The 26,079-nt window shown below is 31.7% G+C and overlaps 1 protein-coding gene across 4 annotated transcripts in view; it reads right to left on the reverse strand.

Moving 5' to 3' along the window:
• Positions 1–1,138: 1,138 nt before the first annotated feature.
• The window catches only part of LOC111414134 (transcription factor GATA-4-like), a 63,753-nt gene continuing 38,812 nt past the window's right edge, over positions 1,139–26,079 (reverse strand). For 3 of the 4 annotated variants that reach the window (XM_071196528.1, XM_023045323.2, XM_071196530.1), the window contains exons 4-9: positions 21,615–21,700; positions 20,760–21,023; positions 10,689–10,864; positions 9,536–9,700; positions 9,301–9,460; positions 1,139–3,018 (exon numbers count right to left, since the gene is read on the reverse strand). In XM_071196528.1, the coding sequence (XP_071052629.1) occupies positions 2,684–3,018; positions 9,301–9,460; positions 9,536–9,700; positions 10,689–10,864; positions 20,760–21,023; positions 21,615–21,700 (1,186 nt within the window). In that variant the 3' untranslated portion in view covers positions 1,139–2,683. Of the gene's footprint in view, positions 3,019–9,300; positions 9,461–9,535; positions 9,701–10,383; positions 10,503–10,688; positions 10,865–20,759; positions 21,024–21,614; positions 21,701–26,079 lie in introns of all 4 variants that reach the window. The other variant, XM_023045322.2, reaches the window with a different exon arrangement.

Raw genomic sequence — 26,079 nt, forward strand, 5'->3', positions numbered from 1 at the left:
TGCAGTTATCTCATTTTAGATGCAGATTTAAAATACTCTTTAAAAAATGTGTAGCTAATTAAAAAATTACCATTTTGGTGTTTATGACGTTTTGACTTGGTCTTTAAGATTTTCAATAATTCAATTATTTCAATAATTTCGACATAATTACTTACCCTTGAAGTGGCATTCGAATTTGTTTCAGTTTTTGAAATTATTTTTTTGCCAGAAACATTCCACTTCAAAATTTTTGAAGATTTCACTTTATTCCCATAGATAATAGATAATACACAATATTTCTCGAACGATTTAAGTTTTTGGGTAGTCACACAATTTGTGACGTAATTGACGTTTTTTTGGAGATTTTGCGTTATTTTCAAAAAAGAAGAAATCTAGGTTCGACCTGGTTATGGATTATGTTTTTTTTAAAGTAGTACATCACAACAATTTTCGTGCACAACATATTTCTCGATCGATTTTTGTTTCTAATTAGTTATTTACTATATTCATTTTGACATTTTCAAGATTTTAGCTTTATTTGTACAAAATAGTCAAATCTAGACTTGAACTGGTTATTAATTGCGCTTTTTTATGTTTACTTTGAGTTCTTTTTTGATTTCTTAAAGAAATATATTAATTTCAACATTCTTGAAGATAAGGCTTTATTTTCAAAAAAATGTGATGGCCAACCTTGAACTGGTTATGAATTATGTTTTCTTGGTTTATTATGACCACATTTTGTGCATAACATTTTTTTTTGTCAGGTTAAGTTCTTCACTTTTAATTCACTTTAACATTTTGAACATTTTCACATTATTCCTGAAAAATGGCCTCACCTTACTAAACTAGTTATGGATTATACTTTTTTGGTACAATATAAATAATTTTCATCCACAACATGTTTCTTAATCTGTTTCAGTTTTTGAATAGTGATACATTTTCCTCATATACACCATCAACTTCATCATATTTGGAGATTTTGGTTTATTAGCTATCCATTGATGGAAGTGTTGTAAATATTGCAGGCTATCAGTGCCACATAACAATGCATTACACTTAATTATCAAAATTTTACCATTCTAATTTTTTTTCTCCCACAGCTTCCTTTTTTAGTAACTTAGTAGCTACTGTATTGGAAAGGAATTTAAACATTAACAAATTTGATAGCATACATACATACATTTTTACTGTTTTTATCAAAAAAAAAACATATTTGTACAGAAAAGAGAAATTACATACGATAACAAGATGATAAAATATTAATAATAATAAAAATAAAAACAATACGAACTAAACATTAAAATTATTTTGCGAATTTTGTATACAAAAACACAAATTATATCTATCAAGTTAATTATATCTACATATATTGAGAGAGAGAGAGAGAAAATAATTATATATTAGAGAGATTGTTGTTTAAATGTATTTGTTAAATTTAAAGATTTAATTTAATGAATAAAAAAAAAATATTGGAGAGAAATAGATTTGCGAAAGAAATCTTTGGTAAATGAGTGCTTTTTTCTTACATATTAAAAAAAAGTAATAAATAAAACAAAGTTATTTTAATTTTTTTGCTTTAAATGGTGTTATAAATTGAATGAAATTATATATAATAATCTAAATGGAATGAATGATTAGATTAGACACTCTGCTCTTTAACAAAACGTATCCCTAAAGGATCGTTTTGGAAAAAAAAACTATATTTACTCTTTTTAACCAAACTTAAAACGCTAAAATTTTATGTAAAACTATAAAAAAAATATATACAAAAATATTATAATAATTAAATTATTAATAATTATTATTAGAGCAAGAACAAACAAATATTATAAAAAAATATTCCCTAAAAATTAATCATCTCAAAATTTAAAAATATAAATAATGTATACCTTAATTATATAAAAATATTTTGTGTATGTGTGCGTGTGTATGTTTTTTATAATAAATTTTTTTTTCTCTTAAAGTTACGCATTAATTTAATACACATTAATTTATTACAAATTAATTTAACATTAACAACAACGTCTTTATAATTGTGTTTGTAGATGATTAAAAAAATCGCTTTTAAAAAAAAACAAATTAGTATACAGAGATTCCATTAATTGTTTACCTTTATATACTAATCGAGTGCAAAATTGAGAGACATACAGCGCGAGTTACAAAGTTACTGTACTTACGAGTATTTTTTAAAATCATGAAAAGGTATCGAATGAATAATAAAAAAGAATAGAGAGCGAATACTGAATATGAAAATACTTGGTTACTTTTAATTACAAAGGATTGAAATTCTGATTTAAATGTACAATAACTTTTACCCAATTCTGTACATGCACTCTTAAAGCTTGTTTATTAACAAACTTTTAAAAAGTGATTGAAAAAATTTCGAGATATGGTTTGTTTTTTTAGAGATGTAAATAATTTGAGATTTTTTTATCCTGAGAAATTTCTAAAATTTGCTTCCACAACCAAAATTACAAAAAAAATCGTATTAGAAGTGTTCAATCTCAATTTTTTTTAATATAACAAAAAACTCTCGGTTTAATTAAAGATAAATTTTATATTCTTTACTTAAAAAAAAAATGGAATGTCATCATTTTAATTCGCATCAGTCAAATTCCATCAAACAACCATCATTTTATAAAAAAAATTATAAAAGTTCCCCATTAACATACCTTTCATGATCTAATCTAAATATGATTGGTTTTTAAGATGATAACGATACAACTGTTGGCCTATCCATATTGTGTTCTCCATTAATGATAACTTTATTATTATTGTTATTAATAAGATTATGAGCCGATGAATTAGGGCTGGTTGATGGTGAACTATTCGGGCTTTGAGGTTGTTGTTGCATAATGCTTTGGTAGTATTCCAATTGAGGTGATGATTGAGTTGAACCATAAGGGGATACATTACCACCACTACTCCTCTGATGATGATGCGTTTGTGATGTTGCATATAAATAAGATTGAGTTGTTGCCACTGTGCTATGTTGAAGTTGATGATTCAACGTTGAAACTCCTCTTAAATCATAATTATCTATAACAAAAAATAATAAAAAATTAGAAAGAAATAAATATTACTAAAATATAGTGTCTAACAAAAGTAACGCATAAAATTTATTTGAGATGGAAAAATAGCAGTAGCATTGCGTAACCGTGGCAACCAATAGTTTCAGATCACTACGTCACACCATTTGCCACGCCCAGTTAGTTGTCATTATTTCTATGCGTTTGCTGTGTTATTTTTAGAGGTTATATCGATTGATATTAACTTCAAAAGTAAACGTATTAATGTCTATCATATAACCTCTAAAAACACGTGGCATATAGTGTGACGTAGAGTGTGGGCAACCAATCCATAGTGGGCTACAATACAACAATGGATCTAGCAGATTCTACTGTCCTTGATCTGTAATAAAATATCTGAAGCAATTTGCCATGGTTACGCATGGTTACTCCTCTTTTTCTATCTTAATTGAATAGAAATTTATGGGCAACCAACTCATAATGGGCTGCAAAACAACAATGGATGTAACAGTCCTGTTAGATTCTACCGTCCGTGATCTGTAATAAAATATCTGAAACAATTGGTTACGCATGGTTACTGCTATTTTTCTATTTTAATTGAATGGATGCGTTATTTATGCGTTACTTTTGGGAAACACTGTATAATATCATGTTTTGGGATGAAGAAGGAAAAAAACATTCTGATATGAGTTTAAGAAAACCTGAAGGAAAGAGTCTAACTTTGAGTGTTTGCCTTCAAAAGAACCACAATAGACAAGTTTTTTGACAATCTTCTTGGTGTGTTCGATAAAACAAAATTTTCTCCTGCAAACATGAAATGTTGATGAAATAATATGTTCATCAAACGGCAAACATAAAGCAGGAATGGATCAAAATATTACCACAATATCAACAATGTCGGCTATAAACAGCTTAGCACTGGTTATTGTGCTCTATGTTATATGGAAGATTGTACAGTCGTAGATTAAATCTTATAATGTAAACACGACCTTATTTTGTTGCTACTTGACAATGTCGTTGATGATGTCGATGAATTTCGAGCCAAAATCAGCCGTTAAATCGGATAGTTTTCGGACAATTTAAATCATGCTATAAATAACTTTATGGGTTCTTTTGAAAATGATTAGGAGCCAATAACAATATATGAGGTTGCTGCACCATAAGTGATTCTATTATCATAAGATTCGTCCATCAAAAATGACTGATCGCCCTCGCAAACGAAGATGAGGATACTGAATCGGCCAGATCATCAACAAACTCTTCATCAGTAACAGATTATCAGAAGTGACAGAGTACAGCAATTTTGAAATATATAACCTTTAAACAACTATAATCTTTTTCCAAAACAACGTTTAGGAAGAATACAAACCAAGGTGGACTGAAGATAAAATTATGGATCTAGACTCAAACCTTCGAAAAGCAAGGCATTGAGATGCCATACTAGAAAAAGGGATCCCAGCCAAAAATTACTATACTCTGTTTTTAAACCAGGAGGAGTATTTTAAATTTGTCACCAGATTGACCTTGCACGTGATTGGTTGAATGCGAGGAAGGTTCACACACAGGCAATTTTGAATTTTGAATTTGAAGGTTAGGTATATTTTGTGTTCTTAAACCCTTTTTTATTATATTTTGAAATAAATATACTCATAACTTCAATGTTAATTTGTATGTATAGTGTTGACGATAACAAACGAAAATAAATACAATAATAAGTAAATAAATAAATAATAATTATTAATTTAAATTTACCGCCAAAATATCTAGTGATATTTTCTGGTGATTTTTTCCAGTGTAAATCTGACTTTCGCGTTTACTCCTCCTGGTTTAAAAACAGAGTATAGTTCTAGTGCAAGTGTTAGTTCTAGTTTTAATTGTTATTCAGCGCTAAGTTGTATATTTTTAAATTTCGGGTTTAGCCCTGTGTCTTCAGACGCTGAATGTTAGGTAACGTTAGTTTTGTTTACAAACATTAATTATACCATGAAGTATTCTTTGGCAATTAGTAATGGCAATTATAGCGTGAAGTTTTCTTTTGTAATGTCAATTATAGCGTGAAGGAATGTTCGGTAAGGTTAGTTTTGTTTACAAACATTAATTATACCATGAAGTATTCTTTGGCAATTAGTAATGGCAATTATAGCGTGAAGTTTTCTTTTGTAATGTCAATTATAGCGTGAAGGAATGTTCGGTAAGGTTAGTTTTGTTTACAAACATTAATTATACCTTGAAGTTTTCTTTGGAAATTTGTAATGGCAATTATAGCGTGAAGTTTTCTTTTGTAATGTCAATTATAGCGTGAAGGAATGTTAGGTAAGGTTAGTTTTGTTTACAAACATTAATTATACCATGAAGTATTCTTTGGCAATTAGTAATGGCAATTATAGCGTGAAGTTTTCTTTTGTAATGTCAATTATAGCGTGAAGGAATGTTCGGTAAGGTTCGTTTTGTTTACAAACATTAATTATACCATGAAGTATTCTTTGGCAATTAGTAATGGCAATTATAGCGTGAAGTTTTCTTTTGTAATGTCAATTATAGCGTGAAGGAATGTTAGGTAAGGTTAGTTTTGTTTACAAACATTAATTATACCATGAAGTATTCTTTGGCAATTAGTAATGGCAATTATAGCGTGAAGTTTTCTTTTGTAATGTCAATTATAGCGTGAAGGAATGTTCGGTAAGGTTAGTTTTGTTTACAAACATTAATTATACCTTGAAGTTTTCTTTGGAAATTTGTAATGGCAATTATAGCGTGAAGTTTTCTTTTGTAATGTCAATTATAGCGTGAAGGAATGTTTGGTAAGGTTAGTTTTGTTTACAAACATTAATTATACCTTGAAGTTTTCTTTGGCAATTATACTCTGTTTTTAAACCAGGAGGAGTATTTTAAATTTAGCTTTGTTCGTTGGGACTGCACTACTTGCACTCACTTGCACTATGCAGTTTAGTGCAGATGTTGTGTGTTCGTTGGGGATAGTGCAGTTTAGTGCAGTTGCATTCATACTGTTCGTTGGGCCAGGTGCAGTGCAATTTAGTGCAGCCGGTGCAAGTTAGTGCAGATTTTGTTGCACCTGCTTTCGATTAAGTTCAATAAGTGCAGTGTAACTAAAATGGCGGAATATTTGAAAGCGCGTTTTGTAATAATTAATATTGATATAAATATTAAGAAATAAAACCTTAATAATAATTAATATTTGTTGTATTAGAGAACACAGTACATTCAATACCAGTAGAGGCAGTAGAAAACTACCCCTACTTTTTTGGAATAATTTAAAAACTACCCTGTCGATTTTGGCTTCATTAAATACACCTATAGTACATTTAAAAATATTAATTGTTTTTTAAAATTTCTTTTTTTGCAAGTACTGCTTATAGATTTTGGTGCAATTTAGCATGTGGTTTCTTTATACGTTAAGTAGTACTTTTGAAAGAACTAATAAGGGTTAGTAGTTTGGTATAGAAAATATATTTCGCTAATAATTGAAAAAAATAAATAATAATAATAATTGATGAATACTAAAAAAACGCTACTAAAAAAACATTCTGCGATAATTTCATTTTCCACGAGTATTTCGCTGACAATCTCCTGTTCGTCTATTTCAAATATTATACACTTTTTTTATAAAAATCTGTTCGTTGGGACCACGGTTTATACACTTTTCTGACCTGCACTAAGTTGACATGACATTGCACTGACTTACACTTCATTGCACTATGACGTCATACGAGTGCCATGTCGTGCAGAGTAGTGCAGTCCCAACGAACAAAGCTTTTGTCACCAGATTGATCTTGCACGTGATTGGTTGAATGCGAGGAAGGTTCACACACAGGCAATTTTGAATTTTGAATTTGAAGGTTAGGTTATTGACAATTCGACAGTTTCGTGTCATTATTGTAAATTTTGTGTTCTTAAACCCTTTCTTTATTATATTTTGAAATAAATACACTCATAACTTCAATGTTAATTTGTATGTTTAGTGTTGACGATAACAAACGAAAATAAATACAATAATAAGTAAATAAATAAATAATAATTATTATTAATTTAAATTTACCGCCAAAACATCTAGTGATATTTTCTGGTGATTTTTCCTAGTGTAAATCTGACTTTCGCGTTTACTCCTCGTGGTTTAAAAACAGAGTATAGTGTGTAGAATAAGGTGTTAAAATTGCAGCTCGATAAGTCGAGAAGGAGCATATTTGGAGAATATTTGAGGATGAGATGAATCACAGGAGCCAGGAGCGATTTGAAGATTGTGGGAGAGTGTTGGAGGAAGGTTGGGACTGGGATGGGGGAGTATGGCAAAGAGAAAAAGAGAACAGAGGTTTGAAAGAAAAGAACAGAGGTTTGAAAAGAACAAGTTTGATCCTCAGCTTGTACAATGTGGAAGAGGTGGTATTTTAGGGGCGCATAGTCGGTCAGGAAACCTGAGAACGTCCTTAGATTCTTTGCTGACGCTACCTTTGAGGCCTCCTAAACGCCTAAACGATATTGTATGAAGAGGTTAGAAGCAAAAAGGCAAAGTGGAGAAAATCAGACTTAAAGTTTTTTGCTTTATAGTAAAATGCATATGACTGTTGTAATTTTGACTTTATCGTCAATATACATGCAGGATTTTGCACTTGTTTCCATATGCCATTAAACAATTCGACTCATAAATTACCCAAATCTGCACAAAACTCGTTTTGAGTCAAAAATGCAAATGTACCATTTTGTCTCGTATATACTTATATTAATCAACTAAACCAAGTACACAATAAACCTTCAGCTGCCTCCAATAGTGCATCGTTGTTGGTTCATCCAGCTGCCCTTCATTGGATTATTTCTTCATTTGAAGTATTAGTAGTTGAATTGGGACCTTTCACTTCAAACAGTGCATTCTTTCTACACTAAGAAAGTATGGGATAAAGATTTAGACAGCCTATGAAGATATAATTTTGTATGCATAAAATTGTCAAATATACTGGGTTTTCCAAAATTAACGGATAAATTCGGTGAAACCATTAAAAACAGTTTATGGCAAAATCGCTGAGATTAAATTATTTGGTATAGATTTTAAATTTTTTCCGCCATTTTTAAACGAGTTATATTTTTGAAATAGCAATTCTCCATTTTTATTACGGAATATGAAAGAGGACTTTTTTCTGAATCTAGTACAATCAATATAAATATTGGTTACATAAGAAAATTTTCGAGAAAAACTATCTTAAAGTTTCATTATTTTCCATTCATCGAGATAGAAAAATAGTAGTAGCCATGCGTAACCATGGCAACCAACTATATCAGATATAAAAAATTAATCTTTGTCTCAATAGAATATCTGAAGCAACTGGTTACCATGGTTACGCATGGCTACTACTATTTTTGTATCTCAATGAATAGAAAATAGTGAAACTTTAACGATATCATAATGTTGTCCCACCTGAATTCCAATGGCAGTTATTCCGACAAGATGGCGCGCCACCACTCTTCAACAAGCTTTACTAAATCAGTTTTTGACACTTAGGAAATTATTTAAAATAATTGGTTGCCATAGTTACTCATGGCTACTGCTATTTTTATCATGTAACGCAAATTTGAAGAAGTTAATCTTTAAAGTAATTTTTCTCGAAAATTTTCTTATGTAACCAATATTAATATTGAGTGTACTAGATTCAGAAAAAGATCCTCTTTCATGTTTCGTAATAAAAATGGGGTATTGCTATTTGAAAAAACGCGATGACGTCATAATTTGTATAAACATGGCGGAAAATTGCAACAAATTTAAATCCTTAGACCCGTCTCAGCAATTTTTCCATAAACCGTTTATAGTTGTTTTAACGAATTTATACTTTTGGGAAACACTGTATATTGAAAAAATAGGAAACCAGCAGAAATGCATTTAGGAGTAGCTTGTTGCATTGGATATCATAAGGAGGTTGCAAATATCAAGGAGAAATGTAACAACTGATATTTTAATGCAAGCCTTGACCTAGCCAGAGTATTGCAAAAAAGAAATCTTACACTACTTGGTACAATTTTATTCGAAATTCGAATTCCTATTGTCTTAAAAAAAGGAAAATTGTTACATAACTATCTAATATGCATAACATAATAAGAGTGAAATTTTAAAGATGAAAAGAAGATTTTGCAAGACAGTATACACCAGCCTCTTTGAACATATAGTGTCAAAAGGCAATCAAGAAGATGGTGAGTGGCCGAAATTTAAAATTCAAAAGTAAATTTCGTCCATAAATACAGATTTCACCTATACAGCACTTATCAAAAGTTTTTGTACATAATTTCTTACCAAGTGAATTATGTTCCAACTTGATGTTATTTAAAGTATGTTCCATTTTGATACTATTTAAAGGATGTTCCATTTTTATATTAGGCGTTGAAGACGTTGAAATTCCATTGGTTGAATTTGCGGGTTCTTTATTGCTATTCTTCGGTTTCCTTTTTCTCGTCTAAAAAAAATAATTTATAAATCAATTTTGATCAAAATTACCAACTAAGAATTTATTATGAACATCAATTTTTACCTGTATACTCTCTTTTTTCATTGCTTGAGGTCGATTAACGCCGTGCAATTTATAATAAAGGCCGCATGCGTTGCAAACTGGTTCACCCTGAGCGTTTCTGCGCCATAACGACGTCGTCGATGTGTGACAATTGGTGCAGGTTAATCCAACGCGTCTTGAAGCTGACTAATTATTATTAATGAAAAAAAAAAGAAAAGAAATTAGTTTTATTAAGATTATTTTTATTATATAGGAAATAAGTGCATATTTAATTGTTTCATTTTTGATTATTAAATATACACTTTTGAACAACCTGGTATGTAGTAGTAAAGAAGATTAATACTAATAGGGGTTGGTAATAATAAAAAGAATGAAAAAATTTTATAAAACTAGAATGCTCCAAAAGTACTTATTTAAAAGTTTTTAGATGGACTGTAAAGTACAGTGTGTTAATTAATAATCGTACCCGACGTCATCATTGCAAGTATGCAACCAATATCACAGTGTTGGTATTGCAATACGCGAGTTGCGTATTTGGTTGCATACTCGGGTACGATAATTAATTAACGCAGTGTATATTCTCATAAATTTAATTTTTAAAATTTATTTCTTGCTACTCCAAACAGTACCATCTCTATGTACCTTGCTATCAAATAAATTCTCAATTATCCTTATATAGATTTTGAAATATCCTGATGATGTACGAAATCGGTTAAAAATAAGAATTTATTTGAGAACATGGTCCAAACAAATTCTAATCTAAATACAACTAATACTAGAAAAGTATAACTCTACAGAAATGAAGGAATTAAGGAGCATTCCGATTAAAAAAAGTAATTTGAAATCAAAACGGATTTGGTGTGACGTACCAAACGCCGATTAGACTTTTCTTCGGTGGTAGGCACGGGTCCGTGCGTACCATTAGAGTACCCATACCGGTAGTTCTTGTAGAGTTCTGCAACCCCCGCATGACCGGGCTCCGCCGCCACTGGAACGCAAAGAGAAACAGATTCGTTGTAACTTTTTTTTAGTAAGAATCAATCATGAATTATTTCGATTATTTTGATGTGAGATCTAAGGCGGCGTTTTTAATTAGAATGATCTTTCTTTAGCTTTATTTGGCAGCGTAGCCACGTTGTCACGAGGGGGCGTGCGTCACGTGACAGTGCATTACCAATCGGCGCGGCTGTTTCACCAACGGCCGGTTCATCCCGTTCATCTTGTGATACAGGCCGCACGCGTTGCAGAGGTAGTGTCCAGTGCCGTCGCGACGCCACAGAGGCGTGTCAATGGCGCCGCAATTCACGCACTCCCGCCCCTCCGTGAAGTATTCAGCTGATCTCGGGTCTACTATATTACAATATCAAAAACATTTCAAATAACAATTAATAAAATTAATAAATATGTATAGGTATATCCAATCAATTAGTTAGTTTTGTCTTATATGGTAGATGGTAAATTTCTAATAACGCCATCTAACGATCAAAGTCATATAAATTTATATAAATCATATTAAAAAAATTTCAAACTAAAACAGTTAGGAAAAAGAATTAGAGTGATCTTCATGATCTTCACTAAATGTTTCTCTTTCTGATAACTTTCTGACAACTATTCTGCCTTCATAAGGAAGAGTGCAGCATCTTCAGAAAATGATTGTCACATTTACCTAACACATTTTTGAACATCTTTTGCGATATTTTAGACAGCTGCATCTGCATTAGTGATTTCTCAGTTTTTTGCATTTACTCCAAATGCAACAGATAGGCTCATTTTTACAATATTCTTGAAAACTATCCAATCAATGTATTATGTTGAATTATTATCTATCAGATGGATAATCCTTAAGGCGTGTCCAAAAAATTGCGGCTTTTGCACGACACAACTTTGCTATGTGTAAGTTTGGACATATCAAAGAATATTTGCGTGGCAGTTCTACGCAGCACACTTAGGTTGTGTCCAAACTGTGTCCATTATTTGAAGATGTCTCTCAAAAAAAATTAGAAGAGCATGATTTTAATGATTTTTTATTGGCAGTTCAGAATGTTCTTAAAGACATTAACTACATAGACTTCTATCATTGGGTTGACAACCAAAACTTCTTCTCGGAGATATTGTTTGTCTGAAAGCAAATCGTGGTCCAACACATTATAATATAAAGTGATGTGACCATGAAGAAAATAAGATATTAAATTTTAAAAATAATGGCAAATAAACACAACAACTAGAAATTGATGAAATAAGATACAAAGAAGCAATAATTTTAAATTAGTTTCTTATTAATTCAGTAATTGCTCATTTATTATTCTCAGGAACAAAAACTCAGTGAGAGTTTGCAAAAATTGTGGATAGACTTCATTCTACGATCCGTGGCATAAAAAAGCTCTTCCTTGGTGTATAAAAGCTGGCTATTATTATTGAAAATAAGTTAGGAACAAAAGAGAGTGTGGCAACCATCAAGGATATGCGTCATGATGCTGATTTAAATGGAAAGGTGAGATGAAACCAAAAGTAAAAAAAGCCAGAACCAAAAAATGAAAAGATTTTCCTTTTTAGAAAATCGTTGAATCATGGTGACGGATCTGTGATGGACTGGATGTTATTTTCAGCTATTAGATGAACTTTGCATTTCACTGAGGATCAGAATCTATACCTATTTCTTAAGAACCTCTTTATTTCTTGGCAACGATTGCGATCCTACCAAAATCATGGCTAAAGAGCTACATGTAGTGCTTGGCAAATCCTTGGCTGAACAGTTGCGCAGAAGAAGGAGTTCGAGTAAATCGTTGAAGTGACATAGGCAATCTTGTGTAATCGATAATCGCAGGTATAGCGCTCGCCAAAAACTTCTCACAAATACATATCAGGTAAAGTTGTAGATGTTTTACTAAGTTGCATGCAGCCAAAACGCAGTGATTAACATTATATCAACCTAAAACTGGTCATCATATTGTATCACTTCGGTCGCGAGTGACCTCAGCTTTATCAAGTGAACTTTTTCAAAAGACGATTCTTTTCATTAATTAAGCCAAGATCACTTACAGCCGAGGTTCAGTGATATATCAGATAAATTAATCAAGAGATTCTAAAACTGATTCTTAAGACGTGTCAAAAAAATTGCAGGACTCAATTTTGCTACGTGTAAGTTTGGACATATCAAAGAATATTTGCGTGGCAGTTCTACGCAGCTATGCGTTACACGCAGCACACTTAGGTTGTGTCCAAATTAAAACGGAATACATGAATGCAAAAAGTTTTCACCGTTATTTGGGAGATGTATCTCAAAAAAATAAGAAGTGTATGATTTTAATGATTTCTTATTGGTAGTTCAGAATGTTAACAAAAAATGGGATAATTCTTAAAAATATTAACTACATAGACTTCTATGATTGGAGTGACATCCAAGACGTGATCTAACACATTAAGTATAATATAAAGTGATGTGACCATGAAGAAAATAAGATATTAAATTTTATTAAAACTACTAATATAAAAAATTACGTGCCTTTTTCAGCAAAGAAATTCCAGAACCAAAAGATGAAAAGATTTTCGTTTTTAGAAAATCGTTGATCTGAGATCAACTGTGAAGCATGCTGACGGATCTGTGATGGACAGATTTTATTCTGTGATGGTTATTTTTAGCTATTAGATAGAGACCTTTGCATTTCACTGAAAATCAGAATCTCTTCCTCTGCTTGGAAAATGTTTGGCTGAACAATTGTGCAGAAGAAGGAGTTCAATAGTAAGTCGTTGAAGTGACATAGGCAATCTTGTGAAATCAACAATCGCTCTCCAAGAACTTAATACATACTACGTGACGTTGTAGATGTTTTACTAATTAACCCATTAGTATATCATGCCCTTGGATTTATGAGACAGTCGCATACTCGCGGAAATTTCCGCGCTTGGTGATAGAAGACAGTCACAGCTCGCGGAATATTCCGCGATTTGATACAAATGAGTTAAGCCGAGGTTGCATGCACTTGAAGCGCAGTGATTAACATTATATCAACCTAAAACTTGTCATCATATCGTAACACCTCGACCGCGAGCAGATTCGGCTTTAGGCCTGTTTTGGTTCAAGACTTCTGTAGTCCTGAACAGTTCTGAATCTTTCTGCACATACATATTTCATATTAAATGTATACGCAGAAAGGTTTAGGACTGTTTGGAACTGCAGAACTCATGGACCAAAACAACCTTTTATCAGATGAAATTGACTAATTAGGTTATGGTCCCAATATTCTACATGAAATACAGGGTTAGGTAGGGAGATATGGATGATTTGAACGTGGCGCCACGCACGGTGGGGAGAACCTTGGTGGATAAAGAGTTATTAGTAACAATGGACGTGGTCGAGTATCAACCTCAATACTGTATGGTTTCAACAAGATGGGGCAACATGCCATACATCGAAAGCAGCTATGCAATTTTTAAGACAGATCTTCCTTGGACGTCTCATTTCATTGCGTGGAGATGTGGAGTGGCCTCTTCAGTCATCGGACCTGTCACCTTGTGAACAAACCACGTACACTTCAAGCTAAGCTAAGCTTTTGTAATGGCAACATTCAAGCTACACATTGAAATAATAAAATTTGCCTAACCCTGTACATACACGAATACTTTTGTTGGCCATTGTATACGATTAGGTACCGCCAATCGTGTAATACGGCGCATTTGACCTTCACCGGCCAAGATAGATTTGTTAAGCTGTAATGGAAAAATTTTCCCAAAACCTAGATATAAATTCTATTGAGAATTTGTGGAACTATGTAAATATCAAAGCTCGGGAATATGTCGTTTCTGGTGAAGTTAAAGAGTGCCTTGAGGAAATTCAGAAAATTAAATTTCAAATTGAGGATAGAACTTCAAAGTAGCAACTTAAGTTTAAATCTATTTTAAATCTAAGTTTTTCTAAGTCATTACTCATGAAGCATCTACATATCAGCACACTGACTCATTAAAGCTTGAAGTCAGGAGAAGAACTTCAATGAGTAACAAAGGCAGAACAAAACAGAACGTTGTTTTAATATGAGATGATCCCGAATTTGACTTGTAATTAATTTTTAACCTGTTTTAGTTTGATTACTTGTAGTAAGATATTATTACATGCTTGAGATTTGCTCTGACCCATAATATATTAAAAATCGACAAACTTTTCTTACTAATAATAAGACACAAAATATATTATTATTTTAACTTCATTTTTATGATTAGCCAAAAAAAAACATTTAACACAAAACTTTTCAAAACACTATTTAATAGCAAAAAACATTACGTCATTTTTAAGCTGGATTTGCATCAAAAACTGTTGTGGTATATACAAAAATAGCCGAAAGAAAGCAATCATTGTTTTAAATGATGACAAAAGAATAAATGATTCAGCAGATTCTAATTGCAGATGGTGTCGATTACAGTGAACCACAACCGTTTCAAGAAGAATGCTATCGTTGCAAATAAATGGAAGAAAATACATCTCTTAGTTAATAGCTTTTTGCCTTCTCTTCTCTCTCTCTTAGACCATTATATTCGTTCTTAATGAAACGCTTTTTTTAGTTATAGTAAGATTTCTGTTTTAAAAAATTAAATTATGAGTGAATGAAAAAGTTTATTTTTGTGTGGTGATATTTTTGCTGAAACCTCGGTCAAAAACCAATGAAAATAACAAAATGTTACAAATGAGATGGAAAAAACCGCTTAACCACTGGTTTAACCTTGGAGAAAAACAACAGCACAAACTTTTTGGTTTAATACTAACAATGTTATTTTGATATAAAAAAATCTTGTAAAAGTTTTGAATTTAAAAAATTTGAATTCTAAGAAATTACTAATAAGAATGAAATGAACCAGATGGTCCTGTTAACTATAAATTTCACACAACAAGTGCGAACCGTTGAAAAACAAATTGTACCACCCCATCTCATAAAAAAAATTTTAACCTTGAAATTTATACCACGTCAAAACACCAAAGCCATCCTCAGGGTTAAAAAAAAATGTAGTAAAACACCAACCCCCTTTCGAAAAACCTTTTGCAAACAAACAGTGTTTCTGGCGCCTAAAAATTTTGAGCGATATCCGATTTCTTTAAAGTCCCAAGTAAAATGACACCCACCAAAAACGAGAAATATAATAAATCGTTTTCTAACAACTGTGTATCATCCGAATATATCGGATTCCAACACCTCTTTTTATTACTAAATATCAGTCAACATAAGTTAAAATAAAATTTTTTTTCTTGACACAAAAAATGTTTCCAGACTTTTCTTTTTTTATCTTTTTTTTTCAGCTGTGCCACGCGTCGATTAGTAAACACTAACTCGCAAGTGGTCGTCTACATTGTCGTTTCCGGTATTTTAAGTAGTTTACGTTGTCCGTTTTCCGCTTTAACGTTTGCACTGAAGTGTTTACTTAAACTTGGCTCGTGCCAAGAAAATCCCATTTTTTTTACACGTCGGAAACAATAGATTTTTAAAAAAATAAATTAAAAAGTAACTTTTTTTTTAGTAGAAATGTGTCATTGTTTTGCAAACAATAGTTTGAAAAAAGTAAAATTATATTTTATGGGAAATTATTTCATTTTAACCTTTTCTTTTTCAATCATGTTATTTGCACTTTTCAAAGTTAGAAATTTTGAAGAGGCAGAAAACTTTATTAACTTTACTAGTCAATAGGAAAGAAAATTAAGAAGGAAAAAGAAGAAAATGCAGAAAAATAGAAATTGAAGAAACTTATTTGCAATCAATTTTAATTATGAGTGTATGATGCTATGGAAATGCTCATATTATTGACTCAATATTTTAATCATGACGAGGTAAAAATTCACGTCCAGTTACTAGCCATAAAAATTAATCCAATAAATCTGCAGATACATTTTCTAATTACGTCGGGTTGATTGCAAAGACTGAGTTTGGAATAAATTAAAATCATCATGTATCATACTATAAATTCAAAGTATAATATTGTAACTTCATAACCACTTTGCTACCTTTACGGCAAAAACAGAAACATTGAAAAATGTTACATTGTAAGCAAGATATCCTAAAAGATCTGAATAACTGATGATATAGTGACAGAACTCCGATTGTTGATGTTTGTTGGCCAAAAACAGCAAATATTCATAATTTTAATATTGTTGGTGTTCAAATGAAATGAAATGCTTGTGGTTTTACATCGGATTAGGAAGAATTGAATACCAAAAGATTTTATTTGAAAACTTTCTTCCACCTCATGGATGCTGATAATAGAAAATCAGTTTAGAACTCGAAGAAACTGCCAACTACAAGTAACTTATTACATTTCAGTGTGACAGTTGTTCAGAAGAAAAGAACTGCCAATACAGAACTCGAAGAAGATGTCAAATATGATGCAAAAGAACACAGTGCTTTACAGATTTCTATTAATAGACTATACATTTGCGTAAGTATTTCTACCATTTATCAAAACGAAGTCTACAAAATCTTATTTGCAAAAAATATGATTCTAGGATATTCATTAATTTCATTATTTATTTTAAAACTGATTAACTAATTACTGATTATCCAGTAAACTGGAACTTAATATTTTTGTAAATATAAGTATTTTTATATGTTGGGTGAATTTGATTTGATTCAAAAATGCCGTATGATCATCAAATTCAAACTGCATGAAATACAACTTGAAGTACACCAAACTTTGTATGGAATGAAAAATATTTCAAGAAAGCATCATGTTGTTGTTCATTTGATTGTTACAAATTCATTTGACGTCTCGTAGAAATTACTGAGGGTTTTCAAAAATTACTCCATCATCAGATTTTATCTACAATAAAACAGGATCATTATGGCAAATGAAAACAAAATTTTTGTATAATATGGATCAGGAGTTATAAGAATTTTAAACCCAACCCAACTCAACAATATTTGTTGCTGCAGAGGAGTTATAATTTTTTTTTTGATCGATGATCACAGCATAACGAAGGAGATAATTTTAAATAACAAAGTGGTGTTGCGCAAAAACAAGAAAGAGTACATGAACTAACGTTAAAGTTTAAAAAATTTAATATGAAACTTTGAAATAGATGAGGTTATCCATCATATTGGTGTCAATTGATTATAAATAAAGGAAGAAAATTTAATAATCCAACATACATTTATTAAGTAAGTTTACCGGTTTCGCCATTTACAAAGACATCTTCAGGTTCTGCTTTTTTGTTGCATTTTCGTAAACAAGGAAACGTTTTGCATTTGTTGTTCAATAATAGTTATCATATTTATTTTAAGCATTATGATACAATTTCGAAAGTTGATAGTTGTTTAATGACAAGACTTTTGAAAACTAAAGTTACTTAATAAATGAATATTGGAGTATTGAATTTTCTTCAATTATTTATATAACTTTGTAGTATAGTTGTGTTGGGTTGGGCTGCTAGATCTTTACTACATCTCATAAGCACAATTTTACATTACATGATGTTTGCCGTTAAAAAAGTTGCTCATAATCAGTTATGATAGAAATAACGTTATAGAATGAATTAATTTCATTTTGAATACCAGTCCACTGTGACTTTGAAATGAAAATTATCTTTATGCACAAAGCTGACTTCAATGTATCCTTACTGCATCATGATAACTAAGTTGAAATGGCAACAAATTGGCACGAATCTTGAGCATATCTGAATATGTGGTTCCAATAACACTTCGTTTCTTGCTATATAGTACAGGAATCAAAGGATTTGTTGTATCAAAATATTTCCTGATTGCAAGATTTCTGCCCAGTAATATTATAGCAGAAATTGAAGAAAGGGCGAGTGAAAAGCTAGTCTTATCAGTTATTGTAATGATTGGCCTATACTCCATACATTGTGCAACCTCACTATTTACTTTAACACACTGAGTTGCAGACAACACACTTTTGACTTTATACCTTGACTCGAGAACTATGAAAAATCCCATCTCTTTAGCAGAGGGTACCATGTCATTGTGAGAATATGAGAAATGGTCTAGGATTTTAGAAAAAAGAGGGCTGCGTTGTCGAAATTAAAAAAAAATAGCTTTAAATTGAAGAACGGGTTGTAAAATTGGTCTCATCGAAAGAGAATAATGGCTGTGCTTAAGAGATGATGTGACAAATGCATCGAAAGTATGGATGCAGTATGGACACAGTATGGAAGTATTTTGAAAGGACGACGATTTTATTGCGTGCCGAGGAACTTTTGTAATGACCAAACAAATGTGTGCATAAATAAATATTTTTTTGCATAGCAACAATTTATATGGTTACATTCCAAAATTAAGGTTGGCTATGGTGTTTGGCTCCACATTAAAATGTGACTTAAAATTGAACTTAAAAGAAAAATTTAACTTAAGGAAGAGAAAATAAAACTTTTTTAACATTTTGTTTGTTAATGGTAACTGATCAATGCTAACTGTTAAATTTTGAAAAGCTTCTGATCAGCGTGCAAAGCGTTCTATCACTGTCAAAATGTGAGATCTATGTGAATGTGCTCAAATCTACCTTTTGGAACTGTAAATTTTTGAAGTGGAGGTAAATTTTGTGTATTTTTGATAACGAAGCCTAGATTTAGTCCATATATCTTTGGACTAATAAAGTCCTTGTTCAGTCGCGGCCAAAAATAGAGTGTTTTAAGTAAATGTTGAATCCCTGGATGAAAAATGTGAAATCTATCGAAGATAGTATGGTAGAATGTAAATTCTGACTGAAACTAACTGAAGTTTAGATATCTTGGCTAATTCCAAAACAATGTATGTGTGTTTTTGTGGTTGTAAATCGTCTTCTTGTGCAGCTTGTATATTTTTTATACTGGATAAAAGCAAGTTAAAGATTTTACTCCTGAAAGAGCGTCTGATACTATATTAGAATATCCCTCTATGAATCTGATATCAGATGTAAATTAAATAATGTAATGTAAGTAACGAATTTATGATCTGTCTAAATCGTGAATTAGTAAGTTTTTGAGAAAAGATTACGATAGGTTGTGTAGAATTATCAATGGTTTGAGAAAGTACTGCATTAATGGTTGAAGATGAAGCATTAGATAATTCGGATGAAGGTACCAGAATAGCCGATTGGCCTAAAAATGTTTTAACAATTAAAAATGAGTGCTCATGTTCCTCTGACCAATTATGTATTTGCTTTTGACCAATTTATGGAAGAATTTTGAAAGGAAGTTTGCACAAACACTGACGTTATAAACGAAATTCAGCGAATTATTGATGTCATTGGTCAAAACAGTCATGTTTATTGATCAAATCATAAATTCAATACAAGATAAGAATTATTATGGAGATCTAGTTAAAATTTCAAAATTGATTAAAATTATTACCTTAACTTTACAATCTATATAAAATTTATCAAAAATGTGTAAGGAAAAGGCAATATTAAAATGATATCGCGTTTGTACCATGCGCTATCTAATATTCAATATTTGATTTTAAAACTTAAAAAATTGATAAGATACAACTCGTTGATTAAAAATGATAAAGAAGAGAACGTAGTTTCCGGATTTTATTAAAATATGTTTGAATGAATGATTTTAAATTATTTATTTTAATCATTTTCGATTTTTGTTTCGGTAAAGTGTCGAATGTCAAAGGAATAAAAAGCGAATAACACAGGATGTTTAGGGCAGAGAGAACTCTGTTTGTTATTTGGTCGCGAAAACCGGACCTCGATTTCTTAGAAATGACACTCAGCATACAACGAGTTGAATCGAGATCCCCGTGGGATAAAAACTATTTAGCATTTTCGCTTGATCAGAGTAATTAGAGATATTCAAACAAACTACCTACTCATTTAAAATTACAAAAATAATAAATATTGTGGTTTTAAAGAGAGTATTATTTTAATATTGAAAATTCGAAATATTTACGCATAAAATTTTGTAGTTTACACAATTTAAATGTTTTTTAAATAATTCAAATTTTTTTACCTTGTTATTTCTATTTTAAATATTTTTTTGATAAAACTTAAAAATTTCTCGGTGGGCTAACAAGGTGAAAACAAACAGATGTTTCCACTTGACCCAAACCGACAAAAAAATAGGAGGAACACATCGTATAATTTGTATTATGGCTTTGAAATACGAACCGAGAGATTCTTCCCTCGGGACTTAACGCCCCCTTTAACGCTTCGACCACACAAATATACCTATATCAAATTTAAACTGGGGGCTGAAAGAAATTGTCCTCTCATTTTCATCAAAACGTTTTGGCTAATCATAAAAAATTTTAAAACAAAAAAATTAACTTACTTGCTGAAAGTGACGCCGCTGCTGAAAAGCAAGTTCTACCCCGCGGCGAAACATTATTTTGAATTTGATACGGTAAAGTTGGTGATGAATCTTGATATTGATGGCCACCCCATTCTAAGTAAGGTGTATTAAAAGTTCGTTGTGTTGGGCTTGTATTACTAAATGATGGGATTCTGTTGAAAGCTGGTAAAGCACTCGTTGAGCCAGTTGAGGTCACTTTTGGGAAATCATCGGATAAGTTTAAAGTTGATTGGGTGGGCATCCCTTAAAAAAAGAATACAATAATATAATTAAATAAATGCATAAATCTTTTTTTATAAACCGATGCAAGAAATCTTTGTCTTATCGAAGATGTGCATCAACCAAAGGTCAAAAGGCCGTCTAAATATGTGTATTTTTAAATTTTTGATCACGACACGTTATCGTGTTTGTTGTACATTTATTTTGTTGGATAGGTCAGAAAAGATTCAATAAGTAATGAAATTGAAATACTAAAATAAATTAATTAAAAAAAAAAGAAATGTCGAAATAAACTTTGAACATTTCACACTCATCGAATCAATACGTGATCATATTCCCTGATAATGAATCATATTTGGTATTTTAAAAAAGAGTTACAAACAATAACCCCACAAAGAATCGAAGTCCAAATCGTGATTTTTTTTATTATTTAAAAAAATGGGAAATGTCAAGAAAATTCTTATATTACTTATCTTGTTTTATCATCTAAATGTTTGCATATTGATAAAGAAATAAACGGTTTTCCAGGTAAAATATAATAAAATCGACAACGAGATGTGAATTGAAATTAAAAATTATTTTGAGTGAAAATATTAATAATTAATAATTATTTACCTGTGTTATTCCAAAATTGTGGTTGCGGTGACCCCGTAGCGTACATTTGACCGGCGTAATTTGTCACGGAGCCTTTGTAAAGAGGACTGCAATTAAGAAAACAAGAAACATAATAAAGACAGCAACAAAACAATTTAGAAGTTAAAAAAAAAACTTTTGTCTAATTGATTTTAGAAAAACCATCGATTACGTAAAATACTAAACACTTAAGTATAGTATACAAGTTTTTAATATTTTTAAGAAACAATTATATTAAGAATAAAAAATAATTTTTTTTAGAAAGGAAAACTTACATAAAAAAAAACTATCAATATAAAACAAAAACTTTTCGCGTATTTTATAAAGAGATAAAGCTTTTTTGAGAGAACTAACACACTGCGTGAAGGTTTCAGAACGAATGACTGTCACCAATTGCGAGGAGAACCCAACCAAAAAGGTAATACCATCTCCACCACTCAACGCCGACAAACTCGACGAAGCTGAACACAAAAATAAAACAGAACATTTAAAAGCGTGAGTGCGCCACGCGACTAACTACTAATACTAAAAGGGGTCTTTATTAAGAACATTTATTCATAATGAAAATGATTATGAAAGCTAAAACTGTGAAAAATGACAATAAAAGATATTTGTTTAAATATCAGTCGTTGGATGTTTATGCAATATATAAACTACTAAATTCAAAATCATCAAAAATTAGAATAACGATTTAGACATTGCAAAATTTTAGAAATTATTTTTACGTTTAAGTTGGAATGATGATATAAATGTCATAGCAACCAAAAATTAATGTAAATTACAATAAGAATCAATACTTTTTCTGGAAACTTTATTTAATGTCTAACCGGTTTCGGCTTACGCCATCATCAGATACTCCATACAGTCTCTGAAGAAGGCTTACTTTGGGCAAGTTGGAAACGGTAAACGATACTGAGTTGAGTAAACTAAGGAAAACATTTCTCATAAGATACGAACATGAAACTTCAAGAAATCTTAACGACTTAACTTCTCCCGATTTCTTTCTTTGGGGTTACCTCAAAGAGAAAGTTTACAACCAGGTTCCAATATGATGCAATATAATGCGAATCAATAACTGAAGAAATGCTTGGCAATGAGAATTCAGAAATGTTTAGAACTGAATGGTCATTATTTTGAGCATTTAATCGATGTATAAAGGTAACTTTATAAATTTTAATCAATGTTCTAAGGTAATTTCAAAAATGAAGAAGAATTTTAGTACTATTTTACGATTAATTAAATCGTTTTTTTATTAATTAAATTTTTTTAATTACATTTTGAAAAATTATGTTTTATTTTTCTTTTTGTAGATATCTTCATAACGCAGAATTTAAGACAAAAATTTTTTAAGAAAAAAATACTTAGTTTGTCAAGTTGTTCAAAACGTTGAAAGAAAAAAGTATCACCAAAAAAGTTTACTTGAAACTTTTTCCAATTCGAGTTTTGGTTTTCGAGGTATAAGCATATGTGAAATTAAATGAAACACCCTGTATAGGCAACTCAGCTAATTTGGAACAACTCATTCTAAGAGCTATTCTAGTATAAATCTAACCTACTTTGAGAACTTGTTTATGTACATCAACAAACAATTCTTTAGTAACGCTGTGCTATTGCCAAAAAAGTTGCTAATTCACAAATCATTGGAAAATGACAAATTTATACAAATGTGAGCTATACAGGACTACCCTGGAGTAATTCGTCTGTTGAAATAGTCTGCCGAGAGTTAGCTCAACGGTACTAAAACATAAAGCAACTATGTTCTTATTCATCATGTAATGTCCTCATTTGATAAATGAATGTTATTTATTATCTGTACAAGAAATACTATCATGTCGAATTTCTTACTAATAACCAGAAGGCTTACTTTGGGCAACTTGGAAACGGTAAGCGATACTGAGTTGAGTAATAATAAGCATTTTATTGTTTTTGATAATTACAATTTTCCCCTTAATACATCCTAATACATTCCATACCCTCGGCTCCTCGGCCCAATTCTCCCCTCATCCATCCCTTTGTCTCCTCACCCCCACAACCATTCTCATAGATCGTTTCCCCTCTCCCCCCTCTCCTAAGATCTGCCCTCGGTCCAACTCCTCCTCCCTCAACTCACTGCACCCATTCAACATATGTTCCAACATTTCCCATTCCTCCCTGCATAGCCTACACCACCTCTCCTTATCGGCCATCCAGTATCTGTTAGCTCTCTCCTCGTTTCCACAACGGAACCTAGCCACCAACTTCTTCCCTTCCTCATCTCCTTCCAATAACAAGTATCTAGGCAGCCCCTCCGTAATTATGTCCCTGTACCTTTCGTTATACCTCCCCTCTTTTATTTGTGTCCTTCTTTCCTGTCTCTGCACATCTCGGTCTCTATCTCTCAACTCGAAAGATATTAATAATTTCTGTCGCATGGATACCTAAGAATTGTGGTCTTGTCGGTTGGTGTATTCCGAAGGGTATTCTCTACAATTTGAAAAAGAAGCCTTGGTAAAGGCCTTATCGAAAATATTTCACTTGCTGTTGGAAGTGATCTGGACCCGATAAGCATACTCGTTGTGTAATGCTTTAAAAAACTTTGTTCGATAAAGTTTTGCAATAATGGCTCCTCATGCTTCATGACATCAATTCAATCAAATTGAAGTACTTTGTCCCAAGAAACCTATATTTCATATTCTACAACTTGCAGGGTCTGCGGAAAATGCAGCGGTTTTCTCCTCATAGTCAGACAATTGAGCGAAACACATTATGCAAGTGATCCATAAAGCGCCTTGCAATACCGGACAGACAAAATGGAAGAATGTAGGTTCCACCTTATCCATATGTCACTGGGTTTATATTGCCTCTGAGAAATATTAATGGAAACCTATTTCTATGAGTTATAGCAAAATCCTCACAGTTTGGTACTCATGTCTCACAACAAAAAAATAAAATTGTGACGTTCCTCAAATCCTCGTCTGACACTTATACAGCCATCATGCTTGACCAAACCGAATCGGGATTTATCAATAAACACCACCCTATACCACTTTAGGTTTCAGTATAATCGCAACCTACACCACTTAAAACTTTGTTGTTCGAAGTTAAAATTGTTACATAAAATGTGGCCGGTAGCATTTCAAGCCGCAAACTCCCATTCTCTTGAAAACCATTCGAAGGGAGCAATTTCGTTATTCTGGGTTACAATTGATCGAAATTTGAGCCATAAGTCAAAGATGGCTTAGCTCCACCTCATTTATTCTTCTTCGCCTCCTAGTTTAATCCTGTTAGCAATCCATGATGATGGATTGGCTCCAATCTATAACGATTCTGTCAAGTTTGTCAAAAAATTCTTAATCTTTTTTTGGCCTTATGGTTTGCTTAATGCAAAACAATTTCTGCCAGACAATTTCGTTCAAGATATTTCATTTTTCCTACATTGCATAATCTCCATTTATGGCTCTTTAATTATTAACTATTACAAAAACTTGTTTCATAAATTAGAAATGGTACTCAAAGTGTTAAGTTGTTAGTTTATCTGTCAGCTGTTTTAAATTCATTAAGTGACCTAATACAAATCACCCAAAATTTTGACATTTCCTTTTCCTTTTCAATCTAAGTATTTGCATCTAATAATGTTAAGACTGCTGTCTTTAACACAATAATTCATCGTCATAAACAATAAGAAAATTGTGTACAAATATAAGTAAAACGAAAGAAGTTCATTAAACGTGCTTCTAAACGAGAAACTTTCCATAGAACATAACTTCAAGGTGGTGCCGCATAATGCGTTATGCGTACGTAACCGTTTCGTTTGAACCTTAAAACTGCAGTCGTCGTCCGGTTCGAAAATCAATTACCCACGTACTACTAGTTTATTGTTTTTCGTTTCGGCCTTGAGTGAGTAACCTCGCGAAGCGCGCGTTCGAGAACCGATTTGTTTTTAAAAAGACGTCAATTTCAAACACTTCCATATAACAACGACTTGAACTCTCTCGCGAAGAATATCCAAATAATCTGAACTCATCACGTACGATTAACGTAAACAATTTTTTTTGTTTCAAAATTATTAAAGAATTAAACGAGAAATTGATATTAATTAATATAGAGGCGAGAGAGAGGAAGAGGTGAAAGAAATGAGATGAAAAGTTAAGAGTCGAATTCTTAGAAGAAAAGGCGAACAAACTGTATTTAACAATGAGCCATTATTTAGGTTTTGGGATAGGCGTAGACGCCACCTTTGACAGACACGGGTCTTCTTCGGACAGGAAGGAAGTCTGCGTGTTTCATCCACGTGCTAGTAATTGCACAGGTATTTCGAACAAGAATGACTACTTAAGGGGGGTTTTCTTTCAAAGCGCTGCGGGTGGCACGTGTTCGTCTCTTAAATACTCTAAAAGATGCGGTTCAGTTCTTTTCATTGAAACGGTTCTTGTGATAAAATTACACAATTTCTTTTTGTAATTCAATA

This window comes from Onthophagus taurus, chromosome 6, assembly GCF_036711975.1.
Source record: "Onthophagus taurus isolate NC chromosome 6, IU_Otau_3.0, whole genome shotgun sequence".
In the NCBI taxonomy this organism is placed as follows: Eukaryota; Metazoa; Arthropoda; class Insecta; order Coleoptera; family Scarabaeidae; genus Onthophagus; species Onthophagus taurus.